At 43.3% G+C, this 25,990-nt stretch overlaps 1 protein-coding gene and 1 pseudogene across 2 annotated transcripts in view; both read left to right on the forward strand.

Annotated features, from left to right (window-relative positions):
* The first annotated feature begins 16,509 nt into the window (after window positions 1-16,509).
* Window positions 16,510-16,945, forward strand: LOC143643290 (ribosomal protein uL24-like pseudogene; annotated as a pseudogene).
* Window positions 16,946-19,808: 2,863 nt separating this feature from the next.
* TREH (trehalase) overlaps window positions 19,809-25,990 on the forward strand; it is a 48,800-nt gene continuing 42,618 nt past the window's right edge. For both annotated transcript variants that reach the window (XM_077112737.1, XM_077112738.1), the window contains exon 1: window positions 19,809-19,975. In XM_077112737.1, coding sequence (XP_076968852.1) covers window positions 19,887-19,975 — 89 coding nt within the window. In that variant the 5' untranslated portion in view covers window positions 19,809-19,886. The remainder of the gene's footprint in view (window positions 19,976-25,990) is intronic.

Below are 25,990 nucleotides of genomic sequence, written 5' to 3' on the forward strand. Positions count from 1 at the left end.
TCTATTATTCCAGTAATAAGAATTAGAATTATTTAGGTAAATCCAAAATTTAAGTGAGATTGCCCAAGATTTAAGGATTGTACCTGGTGGACAAGTCAGATCAGGTAACCTATCTTCAAATGCACTTCTTCATGCTACATTGTCTGAAGAAACAGGTGTATAACAGCAACCTTCCCATCTACAAGGTGCAAAGAGAATGGATGTGGAAATCACACGATTACTGTACAGTCTGAAAGTCAGTTTTGCTTGTACACACTGATTGGGAAGTTACCAGTTCCTAGATCTTCAGTTGCTTTTCTATTATCCTGTTAGTTACATAATATATAGTGCACTGGTTATCTTGTTTGCCCTTCCAGGTCTGTCCTCCCCTTAGTTCACTGTCCAGAGATTAACCAAAATGAACTACATTAACATTTTTCCTACTCTAGGTTTGTTCTCCAGGGTTTCTCCTAGCAGAAAATCAAAGGGAGGGAAGAGGTTATGATACTCTGACTCCCTTCCTACAAGATTGCATTGAGCTGCTTTGTGCTCAACTGAAGATGACCAGCTTTCACCACAGCTGAGTCCATGTGGCTCTTTTCCCCCACTTTTTGGTAGCTGTTCTCTCCCTTTGTCAGGTTCTACACCCATACCTTTATAAATTGGCTCTATGTAAACAAACCCTCAAAGGCACTTGTGATCATATATTGAGGAGGGGGAAATAGGCTTTTTGAGGACTTCTGAAGACCCAAAATGCCACTGTAGTCCAGAGGTTAGAGTAGGGGTTTACCTAGGTCAGGATATCCATGGCAGTTTGGCTTGGCTCCATCTCACAGTCGGCCCAGTGCGTCTCTGAACTCAGTTCCAGACTGCACAGTTTGGATAGACATCCTCAGCAACTGGTAGAATCCCCAATTTAGTTTCCTGACCCATGAAATAAGGGGTATTATAGTAGAAAAGACTAAAGTGGATGCTGCCTCTAACTATCAAAATAATAAACGAAAGACAATACCACAAAACCTCATTCCTAACGGGATTGCAGAGATTACTGCCACCAACAAAGACTTGGAAGATGCAGAGCTGGTGGTTCCTACTACATCCCATTTCAACTCACGTATTTGGCTTGTGAAGAAGACAAATGGATTCTGAAGAATGACTGGATTATCGCTGCACATACATAATCAGACAATGACTCCAATTGCAGCTGCTGCTCCAGATGTGTATATTTTGGTTGGAGAAAATCAACACATTTCCTACTACCTGGTATGCAGCTGTTGATGTAGTAGATGTTTTTTTCCTCTGCACGTCAGAGTAGCGACCACCAGAAGCAGTTTGCTTTCAGCTGGCAAGGCCAGCAATACAAACTTCATTGTCTTATGCCAGAGCTCTACAGCCCCTTTAGTCTACAGGGACTTAGATCACCTCTAAATTCCAGAGGATATCATGATAGTCCACTGCATTATGGACATGGTGGTGCATTATGTAGTATCTACCTTGCATACCTTGTCAAACCATAAGCATGCCTGAGGGTAAGAAATAAATCCAACAAAAAATCATGGGCCTGCCTCCTCAATAAAATTTCTAGAGATCCAATGGCTGAAGTGTGTTGCAATATCTCTTTCTAGGTAAAGGACAAACTGTGGCATCAGACTCCTCCTACCACTAAGAGGTGCAATGCCTAATGGGCCTCTTTGAATTTGGGAGGTAAGATATACTTTAGTTAGAGTATATTTGCTGAAAAATCTGAATTGTTGCCATTTGACCCAGATCAAATTCAGACAGCGGTGTGGGTTACTATGCCGCTTAGGCCATATGATCCAGAAGATTCAATGCTTGGAGCATCTGTGGCAGGTAGAGATGCTGAATAGAAACTTTGGCCAGCTCCTTTAGGTGAATCACACCACAAAGACACAAATAGAGGTAAAAGGATGGACATAAGTGTTCATATCCTTGTTCTTTGGAAATGTACATGAAAGTATTATCTGTTCAAGGAACATAAGTGTACAAACGACTCTCAAATATTTAGAAAACTATAGCCAGATAGAGAATTTCTATTTGGGTTAATCATGAAGTTTTGCTAATGGATGGTGGTGATGGTAGCACAAGCTTGTGAAGGTAATTAACAGGACTGAATTATATATTGAAATATGGTTAAAAGGAAATTTTAGGTTGTGGGTACGTTATTAGAATAAAAATTTTTTAAAAACAGGACTGTAAAAACAGCCCTATTTAAACAATGGACTATAGTTAATAATAAAATTATAAAAATGTTTATGAATTAAACATGTATCATACTAATGCAAGGTGTAAATAATAATATGGGAACTCTGCATTTTATGCATGATTTTTCTGTGAAGCTACAACTTCTCTAATTAAAAAAAAAAGCTGATGATACCCTGTGACTCAACAATTCCACACAACTATGGACAATTGCTTTTCAATGGAGGACCAAATATATGCAATGGGGAAAGAATTGTCTCTCAACAAATAGTGTTGGGAAAACTGGATATCCACATGCAAAAGGATAAAGTTATATCCTACCTCACAACAAATGCAAACATTAACTCAAAATGTATCAAAGATCTATAAGACCTAAAACTATAAAACACTTTTAACATAAGAGTAAATCTTCATGACCTTGAATTTGTCATTGGATTCTTAGATATGACACCAAAAGCACAAACAATAAAAAGCAACAAAAGTAAATTTGGCTTCATCAAAATTAAAAACTTCTGAGCATTAAAGAATATTATCAAGAAAGTGAAAAACAACCTACAGAATGGAATAAAATAGTTGCAAATCATTTATCTGGTAAGGGTTTACTATGCAGAACGTATTAAGAATTCTTCCAACTCAACACAGAAAGACAAACAACCCAATCAAAAACAGGACGTATGACCTAGACATTTTTCCAAAGATGATATACAAATGGGCAAGAAGCACATGAAAAGATGTTCAACATCATTAGCCATTAGGGAGATGTAAATCAAAACCACAATGAAATGCCACTTCCCATCCACAAGAATGGTTATTATTAATTTTTAAATGGAAAATAACTGTCAGCGAGGATGTGAAAAAATTGGAACCCGTGCGCATTGTTGGTACAAAGGTGAAATGGTATAGCCACTGTGGAAAGTAGTATGATGGTCCCTCAAAAAGTTTAGAATTACTGTATGTCCTGGCAATTCTACTCCTAGGTATTACCCAAAGTAATTGAAAACAGGGAATTGGATCTCTCCACACCAGTGTTCACAGTAGCATTATTCACGATCAGCCAAAAGCTGGAAACAACCTAATTGTCCATCAGCAGATGAATAAGTGAACAAAATGTGGTACATACACACAATAGAATATTATTCAGCTGTCAAAAGAAGGAAGTTTTGGTACATGCTACAACCTGGATGAACCTTGAAAACATTATGCTGAGGGACATAAACCAGTTGCAAAAGGACAAATATTGTATGCTTTTACTTATATGTACAGTAGATTGAACTATGTACCCCAATTCAGATATGTTCTTATTCATAGTTTGCACTCCTGTAAGTGTGAGCCCTTTGGAAATAAGATCTCTTAAAGATGATATTTTTAGTTAGGGTGTGGCCCAACTGAATGAGGTTAGGTCTTAATCCAGATTATTGGAGGTTTTATAAAGAGTAAGAAAACAGAAGGAAGAGAAAGGAACAGACATTGCCATGTGACATGAGGTAGCAATATAAGCCAAGGAACCCCAAGAACTGTCACAGCCAGTACAGAACATTACAGACCTTGGGGAGAAAGCACAACTTTGCAATGCCTAGATTTTGGATTTCTCTCCTAGCCTCTAAATGGTGAGCCAATAAATTCCCATTGTTTAAATCAAACCATTATGTGATGTTTGTCATGGTAACCTGGCAAACCACATAAAATATATAGAATAAGCAAATTCATATAGACTGAAAACAGATTAGGGGGTGTTTTTTGTTTGTTAAAGCCACCAGAATATACCAGAATATTCCAGAATATTCTGGAATTGCAGCAGGTATATGCTGCAGAATACCAGAAACTGAATGGCTTTTTAAAAGGGGATTTATTAAATTGCAAGTTTACAGTTCTAAGGCTATAAAATGTCCAAATTAAGGTATCCAGGGACAGATACCTTGGCTCAAGAAGGCCAATGATGTTTGTTGTTTCTCTCTCAGCTGGGAAGGCAAATGGCAATGTCTGCTAGCTTTTCCCTCCTCATTTCAAAAGGCTTCCCAGGGGGCACTTTTCTGCATCTCTGGCTATGTGGGCTCTGTCAGCACTGAAGCTTTTTCCAAAAGTGGCTCCCTCTTAAAGGGCTCTGTAAGTAGTCCCACCTTGAATGGGCTGAGACACATCTCCATGGAAACCTCCTAATCAAAAGTTACCATCCACAATAGGGTGTTGACACATCTCCATGGAAACAATTAAAAAGATCCAACCCAGCAATATTGAAAGAGGATTAAAGAACATGACTTTTCTGGATTACACAACAATTTCAAACCAGCACAGGAGGGAATGGGGAACTATTGCTTAGTGTGTTAATGATTGATGGGATGAAAAGTTTTAGTAATGGATGGTGGTGATGGTAGCACAACATAGTGAATATAATTAATGTCATTGAATTGTAAACTTAAAAATGGTTAAAATGGGAAATTTTATACTATACACACACACACACACATACATAAATAACCACAAAAAATTTTCAAAAATATCTTTCTAGAAGAAAAAAGAAGGAGAAGGTAGAAGCAGCAGTACAGCTTATAATTCCTGAGCAGGAGAAATAAAATTGAGTCTACATTAGATGGGTTTAGAGAAACTGCAGAACACTGAAGACAAAGATAGTTTCAAAAGTCTGGTTACCTACAAGTTAACCACAAGGGAAAACAAGTAGAAAACAGACTACTCTGTAACAACAACAGAAGACTGAAGTCAGTGGAATTCTCAATTCAATGTACTGACAAAAAATAACTGTCACTCCAGAATTCAAACTCACATAAGGGTGTCTTATTTCTTGCTGTGTAACAAACCCCCTCCTCCCAAGTTTTTAAGTTTTAGTGGCTTAAAACTACCACCACCATCTCTTTGCTCACAATTCTGTAATCTATGGTGTTTTGGCTGGGGTGGCTCAGCTGAAGGGGTTGGGATGGCTGGTGGCTGGCTAGGCCTCGCTGCCTTGGTCTGCTTTCCTTTCCCAGGTCCCTTCTCTCTGCAGGTAGACTTTCTCTCCAGTAGAGCAACTGGATCCAACTTAGCCTGGGTCTTTAGAGGGCAACTATGGGGCTTTCAGGCCTCATAAGGCCTAAGCTCAGAACTGGCAGTGTCATTTCTGCCAAATTCTGTTGGTCAAGGCAAGCCACAAGGTCAGTCCAGATTTAAGGAGAGGGAAGGTAAACTCGCCTTTGAATGAGGGGAGTGGCCTGTGCCTTAAACGAATGGAAGAAACTATTGACGTCTCCTTTGCTGACAGTCCACTGCCACACCTGAAGGTGAAATAAAGACATTTCCAGGCAAGACTGAAGGGTTCACTGAGAACATATCATCGGTGAGAGAACTGCTGAAGCATTTGCTTTAAGCGGAAGGAAATTAAACTCAGAAGGAGTAAGCATAAAAAGCAATGAATATGACTCATATGGACTAACTATAATATACCAATTCAGAGAGTTGAAGTTGTGAGCATGGGTCATCGTGAAAGTCAGCATTATCCCATTCAGCAACTGTGAGAAAAGCTGAAAAAGTGATCAGATTACATTTAGAGCTATGAATGAAGTTGATCTGGATAAGACTAATGTAAAACAGAATATGGGGCAAAAGATATTATGGCCCATATTTTCAAACTTCAACTTCTGTGCAAGACCAAAGAAAAAGATGTTTATTTGGTGCAAAATTTATATTTTGGGTAGCACATTGTCTAATTTAACTCGTATGGTCATTCTACTTGAACACCATAATTACATGACATCTTGAATAGGGCATTAGATTTTGTTGGTTTGTGTGATACCCTGATATATCCCAGAATAATTTGGGCAGAGAATAAAAAATATTTGCAAAGACCCTTGGGGGACTGGGGAGAATGGAGGAAATATTCAGCTTCGCCATTTGGGGAATTCCTGATATTCTTGCAAGCAGTGGAGGCAACAAATTCAATAGGCTGAGTTCTCAATCTTGGGGCCCACCCTGATGAAGCTTATTCATGTAAAGGAAAATCTAAGCCTACTGATAATTATTCCTAAGAGTCACCCCCAGAGAACCTCTTTTGTTGCTCAGATGTGTCCTCTCTCTCTAAGCCAACTTGGCAGTTCCCCTTTGTAAGACATGACTCCCAATGGTGTAAATTTCCCTATAACGTGGGACCTGACTTCCAGGGATGAGCCAGGACCTGGCATCACGGGAATGAGCAAGCTTTCATGACCAAAAGGGGGAAGAGAGAAATGAAACAAAATAAAGTCTCAGTGACTGAGAGATTTCATACAGAGTCAAGAGGTTATCCTGGAGGTTATTCTTAAGCATTATATAGATATCCCTTTGTAGTTTATGGTGTGTGGAAGTGGTTGGAGGGAAGTATCTGAAACTGTAGAGCTGTGTTCCAGTAGCCTTGATTCTTGAATAAGATTGTATAACTATATAGCTTTTACAGTGTGACTGTGTGATTGTGAAAACCTTGTGTCTGATGCTCCTTTTATCTAGGGTATGGACAGACGAGTAAAAAATATGGATAAAAATAAATAAATAATAGGGGGGATAAAAGGTAAAAATTGAGTAGATTGAAATACTGTGGGTCAATGAGAAGGAGGGGTCAGGGGTATGAGATGTATCAGTTCTTTTTTTTTTTCTTTTTATTTCTTTTTCTGGAGTGATGTAAATTTTCTAAATATGATCATGGTGAAGAATATGCAACTATGATGATATTGTGAGCCAGTGATTGTATAATATGGTTGGGCCATATGTGTATGGATATTTCTCAGTTAAATATATTTTTAGAAAAGCAATGAATGAAGAGTGGACAAATTGGAGAGCATCTGGGTAAATCTATATAAACACGAATTTATATATAAATCTATATAAACACTAACATGATGATTAACTGGGAGTCTGAAACCAAGATGGACTGGAAATGCTGTACGACAATATGTAAGCTGGAGGGGGCCAGGGTGAAGGTGTTTCCGAGGCCTTTTATCCTTCAGAGACAATAGTTTGTCAATAGTTTGATTTCGGCAGTCAGTGTGCAAGTGAAAAACGTAAATTCAAGCACTGAAGAGTAGGAATGAAATCCATAATTCCCAAACCCAAATGAAGCACACAAATAAATGAATGAGTGAACACATAAACACAAAAAACTAATGAATAGACTGAACAAATTTGGTAAGAGTAGGAAACAAGGGAAGGGAAACAAAAGAAAAAAACATGAGGTAAGTAAGGAGCACAAAATAAGATGGCAAAACTAAGTCCAAACAATAACAATGAGCAAAATAAATCTAATTACTTCAACTTGTAAGTTGAAAGATCAGTTTTGTGTATTAACATGACTAAATTTCAGAAACATACCAGCCCCCTACACACAAAAAGAGAGCGAATTGCCCAATGACACAGCATAATACCTTGCGCATAATATTTACAGTCAGGCAAAGCAATCCAATACACAGTTTGTTGATACATACGTATGCAGCAAATGTATACAAAAAAACATGCATAGGAATGACCGCGAATTCATGAGAGGCGGTTGGTTAGGGAAAGGCATGTGAGTGGGAAAGGGTGTACAGTTTGGACTCGTTATGTTTCAGTGATTAAAAGAATACAACAAAACCAGAAGAAAATATGACAAGGCTAGGTAGTAGGCCCAATCATGTTTCTTATTATTATATTCCAAACTTTTCACCATTCTTTGAATGTGTCATAATATAAAAGAAGAACAAGAGGTTACATCGGGCAGAGAAGAGTAGTTCTCGAGTAGAGCTCGAGAACGATGCTCCCAGAGTCCCTCTCTCTAGAGACTTGGTCCTAAGAATAAGCTACCCCCTCTTGTGTTGCCCATGGTGGCCTCCCTTGTTTAGGATCCTCGGTCTTGAGCTGAGCCTTGGATGTGTTGCCCTTTTCCCTGGGTGCTTGAAGTCAGCAGGTGCTTTCTCACTTGCCCTGGGGCTGCCCCTCTCCCAGCAGTGGAGTGGTAGGAGCTATGCTAAGAATCCCAGCTACTCAACTGGAGCCTCTGTCCCAAGTGATCAGAGGTAAACGGTTGCCTTTGTGGGGAAAATCTGGGGAATGTGCAAACTCTCACACCCTCCTAGCTGCCCACCACAGCAGGGCTGCCGGGAAGGCTTTGCAGGAAAGCGCAGTTGAGAAGTAAAGTCAGCAGCTGGGGAATTGACGGCCGCACTGACCAGGCCCCAGACAGTGGTCCACAGACGGGCCTCAGCATCACCTGCCAGGCCCCTCCTTTTTCACGAGGACTGGGGAGAACCTCCCCTCCACACCCCTGATCTGGGAGGGCAAGTGTGCCCCCTGCACCGGTGTTCCCTCATTTTCATCAAGGCTCTCTGATACCCTTAGCTGAGCTGAAGGCATCTGTGACCAGGTGTCCTCGGAGCAGCCCCTCTCGTCCCTTTTCGCTGCCGTGGAAAGGGTTGGGCTGAGGAGGAGCTGGGCTACCTCCATACTTCCATGAGGCCTCACAGGACAGTCACCTTCTGCTGCCTTGAGGCTGACCTTGGCTTATTTGACCTTGGCCTACAACCGTGGCCAAGGTGATCCCCAGGCCAGCCCCTGCCGTGCCACCTCCCACCACAGGCATGTGTCCTACAGGTGGGGACAGGAAGGGCCTTGAAGGAGCAGCTTTGTGGTGACTGGCAGTTAAGGGGGTCCTCCATGGATGCCTTGGAATGCATCCACTCTGTGACCCATGCCCTGCTCAGCTGAGTGGAGCAAGCAGTTCTCTGGACACCTCACGTGTGGAAATGGAGTCAACTGAGACATCTCTACCCAACCACAAAGCAGCTGCTACCCCTGCTTGACCTAAAATGCATCATCTCTGGCTCTTACAATAAATAACCCTTTAAGAAAGAGAGTATTATCCCCACTTTACAAGTGAGGAAACTGAGGCTCAAAGAGGTAAAATGACTTGCCTGCAGCCATGGGGACCAAATGTGGCAGAACCGGAATTCCAGAGAGGGTTTGCTTCTCTGACACCTATACCCAGAAACTCAGAGGCAGCACAGCCTGTGCCCCCGCCGTCAAAGGTGAGAGACCCAGACCAGCCGGGCTCTGTGGTTTGGACGAGATGCCCCTTTGGGGCCTGAGTTCCCACAGGCACATGCAGCATTGATTGGGGAAAGTGAGTGGGAGGTGTTAGACCGTGGAGGTTTCACAGCAGTGAAGGACTGTCGTGTTAAAGACGAGTTTGTTCCTTGCCTTCCTTTTTTATTATTATTATTTTAAAACTACTTCTCACCACAACAGAGACTGGTTATCTGCAGGTGTGCACTATTCTAAGAGGATGAACTCCATGCAGCTTTGGGTTAGGGCTCCATGGGGCAGTTGGAGCCCGGCCCTGCCCGCCCACTTTGCCCCCAAGCGTGACAGCATCAGTGTTTTTCCTTTGGACTTGTAGGAGAAAGCTACATATTAAGGATATCAATGTATATCGTGCATCAATTTAACGGAACGCCACACTATTGAGAAGCAGCAGTTCAGACGGAGGGCAGGTCCTGAACCTGGGAGGGGTGGAGGGCCCTGCCCACCCAAGGCCCACCACGCCTCCCCGCAGGCCCAGGGATCGCGCTCATATTTACAGACTCTCAGCATTGGAGTATTTAACAACGGGGAGAGTTCACATAAAAATATGGGTTTACCCCTTCCTTGGGAAACGCAGATGATCTAGCAAATAAGGAACCCACATTCCCTTTTGGCAACCATCTTCTGCAGTAGAGATGCTGCCACCTTCTCTTTATAGGAAGGCAATTTCAGTTCAGACCAGCATCCCTGCCACACCTCCAGCCCCTTTACACCACTGATTCCCTTCTTCCCAACATGTGTGATCAAATGCTACCCACATTTGAGTTTGCAAAGTCAAAGCAAAGCCTGAAATTTGTATATAGAAGACCCACACCTGTGGAGTGACTGGCCCGAGGCATATGGCCTGTCAGTCTTCCATCCAGATTTCCTGGGTCTCAGTTCTGCCTTAAAACACCTCCTCTCCAACAGATTTTCAAGTATGGCTAATCCCATTGATTACAGAGCCTATCTGTGCCTTGAGATGGGGGCCGGCTGGCTGTCATAATTTTGGCTGATAATCAGGCAAGCCTGCTTTGCCATGCAGTGGAAATCCTGGCCTGACAGGGAGAGACCCAGGAGCCCGTCCCCCTGCCCTGTTCCCAGGGGGAGAGAGGAAGCCACTGCAGTTGCCATGAGAACAAGAGATTGGGCAGCCTGGTGGAGCAGAGGCCCTGCAGGCAGCTGCAGGAGGCTGGGCCCCAGCCCCAAACGCCCTCCACACCCTTTCTGCAAAAACTGCTGCCATCTGCAGAAATGCAAAAATGTGTAAAGTCTGAGCTCTCAGGAGCCTCCCAGTATGTGCATCTGGCTCTCGATGACTCAGCCCTGGGCAACTGAGGGTTAAAATAAGGGGTGTTTTTTTGATACACAGGTGGCAGTGGTTTGGGCAGAGGGGGAGGGGGAGGGGAGTGGAGACTGGGGGAGGGGCCATAGCTGCGTGTGCTGTTCTCCTACAGCTCTTCTCACCGCAGGCCCTACCCCCACTCCCTGCAGGGTCCCACCTGCCTCCTTCACCCTCTGGAGTCGCTCTTATCTTGGGGACCGCCGAGAACAAGGCCTGAACTCCAGGACAGGGCTTGCCCCATCAGAGCAAGGCACCTTGAGAAGCAGTGGGCCCGACACTCACCTTGCACCCTGCCCGACCTCCTCCACCAGCTCACCTACAGAGGCCAAACCTCCTTCTCTGTCGCCTTAACAAGATTCTCTGTAAAAGGAGAGCTGGCTTCAATGAGCCCCTGACCTCCTGCAAACTTCACTTTCTCCACATCTGAGTGCATAACACTCTTTGACATCAGTTTCCTCTTTTGTAAAGTGAGGGTGATATCCAGCAAACCTACCCCACAGGACTGTCATGAGAATTGCCTGGGCTCCAGGTTTCTTTCCTTTCTTGAGACAAGGAAGGCCCAGGCCCCTGCTTCCCCATGGATGGGGGCTATGGGGATTCAGGGACCCACCTGGGCTGGAGTCTAGGTCTGGACAAGTCACCTACACCCCAGACCCAGGAAGTAGCTTTCTGGCTTTTTTTCCAGAATTGGATCCGCACCAACTTTGATGTCTACTCCAGAAAGTCAGCCATGTATGAGAAGGTGAGCTGACCCTGTGCCCAGTCCCACTGCGGCCTCCTCCCTGGGGTGAGGGGGAAGGGGAAAGGGTCAAGCTTTGGAAAGCCCAGGGCTGGGCAGCCGGGGACAGCAGCGGCACCCAGTGGCCATTCTGAGCCACTGCAGGGGCTGGAGCCACAGGCCCGAGCAGCTTCTCCCAAGGGACCCAGTTCTTACTTCCCTTAGTGCCTGGGGTGTGGTGGAGGCACTGAGTGACCCCACAGCTCGCCTTCTTGCCCCCAGTATGACATCAGCAACGGTGGACAGCCAGGTGGAGGAGGGGAGTATGAAGTTCAGGTGAATGGGCCAGGGGTGAGCTGGCAAACATCAACAGGGACCTCCTGGGCTCTGCTAACCCCACGCTCCCCCCTCTCTTGGCCTCAGTTTCCTCACCTGTATGTGGGTTCAGGGGGAGGGGCCTGAGCTGACTGGTGCTCCTTGGCGGCCCTGGTGTTGGATGGGACATGGAACCAGGAGGGAGATGCCACCCCCTCTGCCCCCAAACGACTTGGGAGGCTTCTCCAGACGTCTTGCCCCACACGCCATGCCTCTCTCCAGGAGGGGTTTGGCTGGACCAATGGCATGGTCCTGATGCTCCTGGACCGCTACGGTGACCGGCTGCGCTCTGGGGCCTGGCCGGTTGTCCTGGAGCCCCACTGTCTGGCGGCTGCCCTCCTGCCCAACCTCCTGCTCTCTGATGCTGTGGTGACAGACCCGCAGCACCTCGGCCTTCACTTCCTCATCTGGCTGCAGCTCCTGCCTCAGTAAATCTCTGCATGAGTCCTACGTTCACCTGCCTCGTCCTGCTCCATCCCTGGAGCCCCCCTACCCTGGCTGCTTCCTGGCCAGTCCTGTGCTCATACTGGAGTGGGGGCAGGCAGCTGTGTTAGGGTCTGGGTCCTTTAATATTAAGGAGGAATGCCTAATAGATGGGAATCCTGCCTTGGGGCAATACCCGGCCCCCCTGCCCCAAGACCAGCTTATACTTCACATATCCTGGGCCCCAAACACTTACATAGTCCAAATGCTTTATTGTTCTGCTGAAATGCTTACAAATACTGAAAATCACCCAACCCGGGCCCAGGCAACCATGGGCGTCAGTGCTGGGAAGGGCAGGGGAGGTGGGCTTAGTGTTAAGGTGCGAAGGGCTAAGGCCAGTGGCTGGAGGCCTAGTGGCTCTACTCTCCGTCTCCATCGCCCTTCCAGGGCTGGTGGGAAGACAGACCAGACCTCAGGGCCTGCCCTCTGCAGCTTGTCGTTCCCCAAGACCACCTTCAGGGTTGACAATTTGTTAGAAGGACTCACAGAACTCACTGAAAGCTGTTACACTCAGAATATGAATTACTGCAGCAATAGAATATGGATTAAAATCAAGCAGGAAAGACATTCATAGGACAGCATTCAGGAGAGCTCCAAACACAGTTGTGCTGGTTTGAAATTGTTGTGTTCCCCAGAAAAGCCATGTTCTTTAATTTTTTTTTTTTTTTACATGGGCAGGCACCGGGAATCGAACCCGGGTCTTCTGGCATGGCAGGCAAGCATTCTTGCCTGCCGAGACACCACGGCCTGCCCCATGTTCTTTAATCTTGATTCAAAATTGTTGTGGGGAGTGGGTGAGATCTTTTTATTGTTTCCATGGAGATGCGACCCACCTAATTGTGGGTGGGACCTTTTGATTAGGTGGGCTCCATGGAGATGTGTCTCCACCTATTCAAAGTGGGTTGCTTACTGGAGTCCTTTAAGAGGACTTGAGAAAGCTTTAACATTCTTGAGAAAGCTCAACCAACACAGAGAGAAACATTTGTAGATGCAGAAAGAAAACACCCTCAGGGAAACTTTTTGAAACCAGAAGCCAAAGGACCAGCAGATACCAGCCATATGCCTTCCCAGATCAGCTTCTCTTAAGTCAAGATGTCTTTTTCTACATGCTTTAGTTTGGACATTTTTATGGCCCTAGAACTGTAAACTTGTAACCTAATAAATTCCCTTTATAAAAACCAACCCATTTCTGGTATATTGCATTTCTGGCAGAATTAACAAACTAAAATAACGGCACTTCCAGTTGTTCTCTCCCAGTAGAGCGGTGAACATGTTAAATTCTTCCAGCAACAACGGGTGACGATATGCATGGAGTATTGCCAACCAGGCAGCTCACCTGTGCCGTGGTGTCCGGTGCTCTTACTGGGGCTGTGTCACATAGACGTGGCTAACGATGTTCAAGGAAGTCAACATGACCATTAATACCACATGACCATTAATGACATTGCTATTATCTGGGCAGGCTCAAAGTTCCCATGCAGAAAAGACGCTCTTATCAGTGAGGACATTCTAAGGTTTTGTGATTACCTCCCAGGAGCCCAAGGCAAAGGTCAGATCTCTTTGGGGACAAGATTAATTATTTACCACACTTGGACCTTCTGGCTTCCTCTCCCATACATCTGCTCCTTCTCTGGTCTCTAGACCTTCAGGCTTCATCCCTTCTGGTTCTCTGCAAGGCACGAGTGGGAGGTAGAGTGCTGGGGGTACACCAGGCCTGGGGACACAGGCAGGGTGGGGTGGTTGTGCAGTCCCTTCCCCAAGCATGGCAGCCTGATGGCCTGGGCTGCAGTGATGATGGCACGTGCCTCAGATGGGGCTGCAGGCTGAAGGAGCAGGCTGAGCATAGGACAACAGTGGTGATGGGTTCACACAATGGGGACCTCCAGGATGACTCACTGCTTTCTCTGCCCTTGAGCAAAATAATTGAAAAAATAAAGGTGGGGTGAACAAAGGGATAGGGTGGGCTTTGAGAACTGTGCTGCCTGAGCTGCTACCCCACTCTGCATGTGGCTCTGCTCAGCCCCCGGGACCCTTGCAAAGGGGTTGAAGCAGGAGGGGATCTTTGGCAGATTCTGGTACCATAGTGTGTCCTTTATAGGGCACGGACTGGGGCAAGCAGGAGCCAACTGAGAACCTAGAGGCCCTCTCTGTGACAGCCCCACAGCCCTTTCTAGCCCAGGGTGAACCCCTGAGGGTTACTGTAGACTCTGGGATCCCAGAAGGCAGGAAAACCTCCTCCCTTCCTTTCATATCCTGGCTGGTTCTCACAGGGCTAAAGCCTAAACTTACAAACTAAACATCGTACAGACTATCACAAAAGTCTTATTGTACAACCCCCTCCCAGGCACACTCTCCCCTTCCAAGGGCCTCTAGTAACACTCCTGTGAGGCCTGGGCCCATTGTGGGACTCTGTTTCTAGGGCTGAGCAGAGCATCATGTGGATGGGCACAGGGCCTGGGTCAGGCCTGAGGGTCTGGGGGGCTAATAGCACCCAAGGGAGATCCACAGAGTGAGCCTCTTTCAGGATCTTCTCTGCCCTTCCTGTGTCCAGACCACTCACACTGGGGGAGGGTCAGGGGAAATGCAGGTGTCTCAAGGAGGTGAGGAGGCAATTGGAGGAGGAGGTGGCCCTAGTGGGTTATGGTGGTACATGCAAGGGCAGAATTGGCACCAGTGGGCATGGAAGGGAGGGCAGGCACCTGGTGCCTGTTGTCGAGAAGACAGGTCAAGTTGCCCTCCATGAAAATCCTGGTCTCCATAATGTCTGAGCTCTCCAGGCTCAGCATGCTGCAGGCAGGCTCACCCTTACTGCCACATTCCTGCCCAGCTGGCAGATGGTGCAGAATGGAGCGGTGCATGAGGAGATCCATAGATTCAATAAAGACACAGGGCTAAATTGTAGCTGGCTAGTTTGTAAGGAGAGAACTAGGGAAAGAGACAACTGGGAGCACCCCTCCAGGGGTCTGAACAAATGTCAAACACTAACTTCTGAAACTGTTCCTTCAAAGAGGCCCGAAATTATCTGGATTAATCTGTAGATCAATTTGTAGCCAAAGGTGTTTTGAAAAAAAAAAATAGAGCCACAAGCTAGCAACTAGTGGAGCTGAACAGTTGGGGGTTGTCAGAGCCCTGCTAAATACTCAGAGAATCTCAGTAAAATGTTATTATAAAAAAGAACCAAATTGAAAATCTGGAGTTGAAAAATACAATAACCGAAATGAAAAACTCACTAGACTTGAACTGGAAGAAGAAATTAATGGATCTGAAGAAAGATTAATAGAGATTTGCAATCTGAAGAACAGAGAATTAAAAGTATGAAGAAAAATGAAAAGGAACAGAGTCTCAGAGGAATTAGCAGCACTATTATGTGCACCAATATATACATAATGGGAGTATCAGAAGGCAATGAGAGACAAAGGAGCAGAAAAGACATTTGAAAAAATAATGGCTAAAACTTTCCAAATATATTGAAAAACAATAAACTACACCTCCAGAAAGTTCAATAAACTCTAAGTAGGATCCACAAACAGACTTAATAGTAAAAATGCTGAAAGTCAAAACGAACGAGAAAATCTTCACAGCAGCAAAAGCAAAATGATTCCAAAAGCAAAATGATTCACCCCTTACAAGGGAACCCCAATAAGACAGCAATGAAAAATCCAACAGGAAATTAAGGAAACCATTCCATTTGTAATTGCATCAAAACAATAAAATAGTTCATAATACATTTAACAACAGAAGTATGAAACTTTTACTTTGAAAACTACAAAACATCTTTGAAAGAAATTAAAGAAAATCTAAATACCTGAAAATCATCCCCTGTATATGGGTTCCAAGACCTGACAAGTTGGTTCTAAAATTCACCTGGAATTGCAAGGAACTGAGAATGGCCAAAACGACCTTGAAAATGAAGAACAAAGTGGGAGGACACACACCTACCAATTTCAAAACCTACTGGAGAGCAAGATAATCAAGACAGCACGGACTGGAAGAATAGACAGAGATCAGTGGAATCTATTTTAAATCCAGGAATGAAACCACACGTCTACGGTCAGTTACTTTCAATAAGGGCGCCAAGACCATTCAATGGAGGAAAGAAAAGTCTTTTCAACAAGTGGTGTTAGGACAAACGGGATGTCCATATGCAAAAAATATGAAGTCCATATGCAAAAAATATGAAGTTTGACTCATCTCTCACCATATAAAACAATTGTGGATCAAAGGTCTAAAAAAAAAAAACTACAGAACTCTTAGATGAAAATATAGGAACAAATCTTTATGTTTGTTTCAAAAATATTTTTATTGACGGAATTAGCTCGCCTGACCCCAGACGGTCAGCATGAAGTTCAGCCCCGTTGTGACCTCCGACCGCAGCAAGAACCGCAAACCCACTTCAGGGCGGCTTCGCACGGGCGTAGGAAGATCACGTCGTCCCCACTCTCCAAGGAGCTGAGGCGGAAGGACAATGTCCGCTCCGTGCCCATCCGCAAGGACAACGAGTTCCAGGTGGTTTCAGGGCGCTACAAAGTTCAGCAAACTGGGGAGGTGGGCCAGGTGTATAGAGAGAAATGTGTCACCTATATTGGGAGAGTGCAACGTGAGAAGGCTAATGGCACAACGGTCCGCGTGGGCACTCACCCGAGCAAGGTAGTTGTCACCAAGCTACAACTGGATAAAGATCGGGAAAAAATGCTTCTACGCAAAGGCAACCTGGACAAGTTGGAAAAGAGAAAAGCAAATATAAGGAAGAACTTATTGAGAAAATGCAGGAATGAATGTATCCTGTGGTACACCCATGGTTTAACTGTGTATTTTAGCCAAGCCTTGTGTTCCTTTGGAACTTTTCAAGATGTCTCTGGAACATTTCATTTCCATCTTGTTTTGTTATCGTTATGTGCCTGCATAAATCTACTCTTGCAAAAAAAAGATCTTTTTATTGACAAATCTTCACACACATACAGTCCATATTTGTGTACAATCTATGGCTCACAGTATCATCATACTATGAATACATAGTTATATATTCATCACTATGATCATTTTTTTAAATTATTATTTTTTTTATTCATCATCATGATCATTTCTTGGAACATACGAGTCTATTCAGAAAAAGAAATAAAAAGAAAACAGAAAAAAAATTCATACATACCATACCCCCCCACCCATCCCTGTCACCGATCACCAGCATTTCACTCTAAATTTATTTTAACATTTGTTCCCCCTATTATTTTATTTTTATTCCATATGTTCTACTCGTCTGTTGATAAGGTAGATAAAAGGAGCATCAGACACAAGGTTTTCACAATCACACAGTCACATTGTGAAAGCTATATATGATCATTTTTTAGAATATCTGCAAGGAATACATCTTAATGACTTGGAATTTGGCAACGAATTCTTAGATATGACACCGAAAGCATGAGCAACAAAAGATAAAACGCATAATTTGCACTTCATGAAAAGTAAATTCTTTTGTGCATCTGAGAACATTATCAAGAAAATGAAAAGACAGTCTACAGAATGGGAGAAAAAATTGCAAATAATACATCTCGTAATAGACTCACATCCAGAATATATAAAGAACTCTTACAGCTCAATAATAAAAAGTCAGATAACCCAATTTTTAAATGGGCAAAGGATCTGAGTAGACATTTCTCTAAGGAAGATACACAAATGGACAATAAGCACGTGAAGACATGCTCCATATCATTAGCCATCAAGGAAATGCAAATGAAAACCACAGTATACCATGTTACATTCACTAGTCTGGCAATAATGAAAAAGTTAGATAATAACACATGTTGGTGAGGATGCGGAGAAATTGGAACCAGTGCACACTGCTGGTGAGAATGCAAATGTTGCTTCCACTTTGGAAACAGCCCAGAAGTTCCTCAAATGATTAAATCATCTGATCCAGCAAATCCTTTCCTGGAAGTATACCCAAGAGAAATAAAAACCTCCGTCCACTCAAAAATGTGTGCACCAATGTTCACAGCAGAATTATACGCAATAGCCAAAAGGTGGAAGCAACACAAGTGTCCATCAGCTGAGGAACAAATAAACAAAATGCACATAAATATTATTTGGCCATGAAAAGGAATGAAGTACAACATGGATGAACCTTGGAAACAACTATGTGAAAGAAGCCAATCACAAAGACCACTTATTATATGATTCCAATTGCATGAAATGTTCAGAATAGGGAATCTATAAAGACAGAAAGTAGATTAGAGGTTGTTTAGGACTGGGGGCTGTAGAGGGCAGGTGGAAAAGGATAACTAAGGCAAATGGTTTCTTTTTGAGGTGACAAAAATGTTCTAAAATTGGCTGAGGTCATGATTGTATCTGTATCAGAACATATACTAAAAAACCATTGATTTGTACACTTTAAATGGGTAAATTACATAGTATATGAATTTTATCTCATAAAACTTTTTTTTTTTAAAGAGTAAAAGGAGAAAGTGAGAAGGTACGTTTGCATTTGTGTATACCCTCCTAAAGACACACTGGAAGGATTCACGAGAGATTAGTAAATGAGGTTCTCCATACTGGGTGGGGAGAAGGGTGGTGGGGGGAGGGGCGGTTGCACAATCATTCATTTAAAATTTGTCATAGCCTATGATTTTTGAGACGTAGGAATGCATTTACCTCTTCAGTGCTAACACTGAAAAAGGAAAGGAGGCCCCTAATGTCTGAAGGGTAGGACTGGCAGAAAGGAGGTGAGCCAACTAACGCAACCAGCTCAGGGCTGGGGAGGGCAAGGCCTGGGCCACCTCTCCTCGTGGCAAACAGCTCAGTGCCCTACAGCTGACATCACTAACGGCTGAGCTCCGATTTTGAGGGACAGAAGAAGGCACTTCCTCAGGTGACCCTCCACTAACCCCACCCTACTCCATGCCACTTCAGGCCTGAGCCCCTGATGGCTGGGGATGGCCGCTACAGCCTCCTAAGGGGTCCCTGCCCCACCCTCTGCCCCTTTGACCCGACTTCCATGATGCCAAGGGGTTGAACTTCCGAAGGCAAATGAATTCAGCAACTTTCCAGCTCCCAAACTTCTTTGCTGGATCCCTCATCGAGATGCCTCTACGGCTTGGCAAAGGCTGTTTACGGCCTCTCCAGCCTTGTCCCGCACCCCTCCCCAGTGGGAGTGGTCTCCTGCACCCATTCCCCTGGCAGTATCTGAAGGGACTTCCCAACTCCTCCAAGCAGGAGAGGTGTGCTCACCTGTGCTTCCATAGCGTTTCCTTTGGATAATTATGAAGACCCTGAGGTTTCACACCAGACCTAGGACAGAAGCTCGAGCCATCCTGTTTGAAAAGTTAAGGAAAGCCCACCCCATGAGGCCAGGGGTCTTGGGACCACCCTTGCAACTGGCATCAGTGTCTATATAGAATTATCTGTCTCCCAACCCCAGCCCCACCATATGACTCTGCATGGAACAGCCTGAGCAGATGGCACCAACAAAACTGAGAAACAGAAGGGGAGAAAAAGTAGACGGTGACAGCAGGTGGGAGGTTGGCCTGTGCCGTGGGCTGCAGGAGGGACATGGGAGAACAGGACGGGTGTGCAGGCTCTGTGGAGTTCAGTACACGCCCCCCACGTGGCCACGCCTCAAGGCCTGAACTTTGACTGCCCTGGGTGGGCAGGAGAGCCGGGCAGTGCCCCAGGGAGTCGGAGGTGCCTGGGCTTGCTTATTCAGTCTCTGTCGCAGCCATCATGCCTGGAAGAACCCAGGAGCTGTACCTGCTGCTCCTGCTGGGGCTGGGGCTGGGGCAACAGGAGACCCTGCCCCCACCCTGTGAGAGGTAAGGGGGTGGGAGAGACCGCTGGAAGGGGGAAGGGGGGGATCCCGAGGGTAGGGATGAGATCTCAAATTCTGTGGTCAGCCCTTTGGAGGGAAAGGAACCAAGGGGAGGGGAGGGAAGGGAAGGACATTCAGTTTCCATGCATAGCAGGCTGCGCTGGGCACTGGACACTGGTACTGTGAAAAGATGGAGCTGCCAAGGCTGGTCTGTGGATGGCTGCTGGCGAGTCCCTCCCTCTAGACCTCCCTTCCTCCAAACTGATCCTTGAACTATGCAGGGTTGGTCTCGGGATTGTTCTAGCAAAGCTTCTGCCCAATTTTCTTAGACTGGATATGAGAGGGGGGCCTATGACCCTGAATAGAGCCTCTGGTTGAAACCCGCACCCTAATACTTACTCTGTGACAGTGAGCAAGGCAAGCTTCTTTCCTGAGCCTAGCTACCATCTCCAAATAATAGAGATAATTGTCCCTGTCCTGCTCCTGAACTCATAGGAGGTCACCCATTCTTCATTCAAAGTGGATTTGTTAAACAGCAATAAGCAAGGAAAACAAGGTCCCCACCTGCATTGACTTTACAAAATGAGCAAGAAAATTAATAATAGAAGCTAAATAGTGATATAAGCTCTATTAAAAGTAAAGTGAATTTCTGTCTGTTTATATATATAAGACTGAATCATCAAATGACAATTGGTGGGAGAAGATTGATACCGATCAGAAGCCAGGGATTCTTTCCAAACTCCAGTTGGGTCCCTGGGTCAGATAAGTCCTGAAACCCAGAGGGCCCAGCCTCTCCAGAACATCACCGAGTTCCAACCCCCTATCCCATATTAGCGACAGCCCTTTCCAACATGAAAAAGTTAGAATGGGCATAGCCCAAACACCCCTTAAGATTGAGAGCAGGGTCAAAGGAGAAGAAAGAGTTATAACAGAGAAGATAGGATCTAACAAATGAGCATGACTGCTGAATCACTATATTGATTTTTCTTTCAGTCTTCAGTGCCTTGGAGCAGCTAGAAGCAAAAACCTAAAATTGTGGAATTGTAACCCATCCCAAACTCTGAAATATGTTCTATAACTACGGGTTACACTGTATTTTGTATGTATTGCCTTTTTTGTTATATTCCACAATTAAAAATGTTTTAAAAATAATTAAAAGGTTCTATCTAACTTTAAAAAAAAAAAGCACCCAATGTACTCAAATGACCAAATTCCTCACACACCAGGCTTACAAACAGAGAAAACTCACTGCTAGGTGTGAAGGAGATCAGACTGTCCTTCAGCCTAAAACTCTGTCTCCCCAAAGCGCAGTCACTATGATAGTTTTACAGTATCAAAAGATGGCAGGTTTTGGGATAATGAGCACAATGGCTCCAGATGAAGAGGTTAGAGATGATCTAATTATTGAGCATATGCAGATCAATTACATGCTTAGGCACAGAACATATGTAAGAAAATAGTGGCCTTAATATGATGATGGGCATGGGTTTTAGTATTGTAATGATGTAGAGGTCGCTTACGGGTTAAAGCCTAAGCTATGTTGGGTGGGCCCATTTTGGTAGATCCAGCTTTGCTTATCAAGATAGTTTTGGAACTGTGGTGGGTCAGCTTTGGGCTGACTCAAGGCCCTTCATTAATAAATATTAGAGGCTGTCTTTAGTGATCTTAAAACTCTAAAGTTGAAAAATTGGATAAAGGAGGCACAAGTGAGGGTCATTTGCAAGGTTTTTACAATCACAAGGACACAAGATAAAATCTATATAGTTATACAATCATTACCAGAGATCAGGAAGCTCAGAGATTTTAGGTATTTCCCTCTGTTATTTCAAATACACCAGAAAGTGAAAAGAAATATCTATATAATGATGTAGTAATCAAAATCATCCCCTAAATCCCAACTTCTCAGTTACAACTCCTCCCTCTCATTTGATCATTCTTTCAGTCTTGAGTCATAGCTAGGCACTGACCTTTCTAACTTCTTCATGCTAAAAAGGGGCACTGACATTATGGGCAGCTTTTTTTTTTTAATTGTGAAATATACCATAGATACAAAAGAGCAGTACATTTTTAAGTACATTTTAACAAGCAGTTATAGAACAGATTTTAAAGTTTGGTATGGGTTATAGTTCCACTTTTGTTTTTTCTTCTAGCTGCTCTAAGACACTAGAGACCAAAAGCAAAACTGATTTGACCAAAAGTGAAACTCATTTTTGTTCTCAGAGAAACTGGTACCTCTGGATTTCAGGATTTATCTGGCATAGGAACAATCTGGAGGCTTTAAGTCTCTGAAAAATAAACTTAAGTAAAACTTTTGAAGTCTTAGATAAAGCCTCAGACATTCTTTAGGGTTTTTAGGCACATGGTTGGTTGGGCCTTGGTAATGCTGCAGCAGTTTGCAATACCTGCTGAAACCTGCATAAAAGTAACCTCCAGAATGACCTCTCAACTCTATTTGAAATCTCTTAGCCACTGAAATTTTATTTTATTTACTTATTTTCCCCCTTTTGGTCAACCAGTCCCATGAAGTCAGGGCCAGAGTCATTCCTGGGGATCATGTCCCACATTGCCAGGGAGACTTTCACTCCTGGAAGTCATGCCCCATGCAAGAAAGAAGATAATGAGTTTATTTTCAGAATTGGCTTAGAGAGAGAGAGAGACTATATCTGAGCAACAGGAGTTCTCTGTGGGTATACTTAGGCAATAATTATAAGGAGGCTTAGCTTTGCCATTACAGAAATTAATGTCATAAGGGCAAGCCTCAAGATTGAGGGCTTGGCTTATTAAATTCGGAGTCCTTATTGCTTAACAGACTAGCAGGAATTCCAGGTGGGAAAGTGCAATAGTTCCATGATTTTCTCTGGTCCCTCAAGGGACTTCACAAATACTTTTTCATTTTCTGCCCAGAACACTCTGATATGCCTCAGGGTATTACATGAAACTGTATAGAATACCAAGATTTTATTCCCTATTCTAGGTCCCATGTGAAATAAACCTGAATTAGGCTGTTTAAATAAACTGAACAGATAGGTTAAATTAGATACCTTGCCACAGAAAATTTAAATTTTGGGCAAAATAAACATATCTTCCTTTGGTCTCACATACAAGTTAAAGTCTTAAACTACAGACAATATTATCTTTTAGCCTCTGTTCTGATTTGCCTTAGTCCTAATCAGATCAGCTTCATTCACATCTCTAATCAAAGTCTGATCTCTTTTTCAACTTCTTTAACAGTTGCTGTATAGAGTAATGCTGACTCTCAGAGCTGGAGAACTCTAACTCTGAGTCTCAGGGGTCACACAGAAATCCAGAGTTCCAGGGAACTACCAGGTTATACACAAAGAACAAAGCATGTCAGAATTGAGAAGTAACCGTTAAAGCTGAGGAATAAACGTGACTGTCGTAAGAGCTTACAATCTAGGCTCTAATTTTTTTTATGTATATTTTCTAAATGAAACTATTTCCAGAAATAAAAACATTTGACAGTTGATTTATATTGGAGTCATCAACTACCAACCATAGCAGAAGTTTTGTCCTGGCTCACCTTTACATAATTACCAGGGTTATGCTAATTAAGAGGTAGAACATAATTTATACACTTGTCTTATTTCTCTTTTAAAGCTGCTTTTTCTTGACTTATAGCTGACCACATTACTTGTAGAGAAGCATTAGAGCAAAGTAGTGTAACTGACAAGTAAATATGTCTGTTTCTATGATCTATAACCTTTTTGTGAGAATGAATATAACTTAACTAACAACAGCATATCGTTGTCTAACACCCCACAGATTAGTATCAGGATATAACATGGACAGTGAGAACAGTGTCAAGTGTTTAGGAATTTTATACAATCTCTAAATATCTAGATAACATTTCACCTATAGAAATTTAGCTTAACAGAAGGAAAGAAAATCTCTCGTTAATTATTTTAATACTTCCCAAACATGTTCTATATAATACGTTAAATTATTTTTCACAAGGTGAAAAAACAAATCCTTTGAACAGTTTTCCTTTAAAAATGAGAAAATTTGGGGTGCAAATGTAGTTCAGCGGTAGCATTCTCGCCTGCCATGTGGGAGACCCAGATTCGATTCCCGGCCTGTGCACTTCCCGTCCCCCCCCCCAAAAAAATTCAGCCAATGATGCTGCATAAAGGGACAGTCACATGGAAAAAGAATGAAATGTAACCTCCCCACCATAAGCATACAAACCAAAAAACGAAAAGGAGAGAAGACTGTCTTCTGGAATAAGGAATGATAAATCAGTGTAAATACTAAAAAGAATATTATTCTAATATGATATAAAATTTTTGTCTTTTAGACAGAGAACTCAGATGGTTAGGAAAAACTTTTTGTAACTTTTCATTAAGAGCTGAACAACAATCTACATTACTTTAACAGAGAGAAAACTAAACTTCAGTTTTATATGAATACAAGATTCATGTAAAAGTTCTTTTTAAAATATTATAAAACATGGTGGGCCACCGTGGTTCAGGGGCAGAGTTCTCGCCTGCCATGCTGGAGACCCGGGTTTGATTCCCAGTGCCTGCCCATGTATTTAAAAAAAAAAAAAAATTCTAAACAGACCTAGCTGATTTTTGGTCCACATTGACTATGACAGACAGAAATGACTTTCACAAACCTGCAACTTTCCATAGTCATTCATGTCTTGTCTTACCTATTAAACTGTAGTAGCTCTATAGTACCAAAAGATGGCAGGTATTAGGATAATGAGCACAACGGCTTAAGATGACAAGGCCAGACGTGATCTGGAACTAACGTCAGTTCTGGGAAGACTCAAGGCCTTTCATTAATAAACATTAGGGGCTGTCTTTAGAGATCATAAGATTCTAAAGCTGAAAAACTGGATAAAGGAATGCAAGTGAGGGCCAGTCACAAGGTTTTTACAAACAGAAGGTCACAAGATCAGCCTATCTCTCTCTAAGCCGACATAGCAAGTGAACTCACTGCCCTCCCCCTCTTCGTGGGACATGACTCCCAGGGGTGTGGACCTTCCTGGCAACGTGGGACAGAAATCCTGGGATGAGCTGGGACTCAGTATCAAGGGATTGAGAAAATCTTCTTGACCAAAAGGGGGAAGAGAGAAATGAGACAAAATAAAGTGTCAATGGCTGAGAGATTCCAAACAGAGTCTAGAGGTTATCCTGGAGGTTATTCTTACTCATTTTATAGATATCACCTTTTTAGTTTATGGTGTTTTAGAGTGGCTAGAGGGAAGCACCTGAAACTGTAGAGCTGTGTCCAGTAGCCATGTTTCTTGAAGATGATTGTATAATGAAATAGCTTTTACAATGTGACTGTACAAACCTGTGTCTGATGCTCCTTTTATCTAGGGTATGGAGGATGAGTGAAAAATATGGATAAAAAATAAACAAATAATAGGGGAAACAAAGGTTAAAATAAATTGAATAGATTGAAACATTAGTGGTCAGTGAGAGGGAGGGGTAAGGGATATGGTATGTATGAGTTTTTTCTTTTTTCTTTTTTCTTTCTTTTTCTGGAGAGATGCAAATGATCATGGTGATGAATACACAACTATGTGATGATATTACGAGCCATTGATTGTACACCATGTACAGAATGTTCATATGTTAATAATGTTTGTGTTTGTATTTTGTTTTGTTGCATCAATAAAAAAAAGTTTGTATGTTTGTTAAGGTTTGACAATAAAAATATTTAAAAAAATAAGAGGATCACAAGATAAAGGCTATATAGTCATATCTCATTATTAAAGGTCAAGGCAGCTGGATTACAGTTCAGAGATTTCAGGTGAAATCTGCTCCAATATACCAGAAAGTAAAAAGGAATAGCTATATAATGATGTAGAAATCATAATCATCCCCTAAATCCCAACTTCTCAGTTACAAAAGAAACCATTGACCTGGCAGGAACGATCTGGACCATTTTGAAACACCAGAGTGTAGGAGCCGGAGGACGAGGCAGGTAAATTGTGATAAAGGCTGGTGAGGTTCCGCCTCCCTGCAGTAGCTGCTGCGCCCTTCCT

The sequence above is a fragment of the Tamandua tetradactyla genome, chromosome 8, assembly GCF_023851605.1.
Source record: "Tamandua tetradactyla isolate mTamTet1 chromosome 8, mTamTet1.pri, whole genome shotgun sequence".
In the NCBI taxonomy this organism is placed as follows: domain Eukaryota; kingdom Metazoa; phylum Chordata; class Mammalia; order Pilosa; family Myrmecophagidae; genus Tamandua; species Tamandua tetradactyla.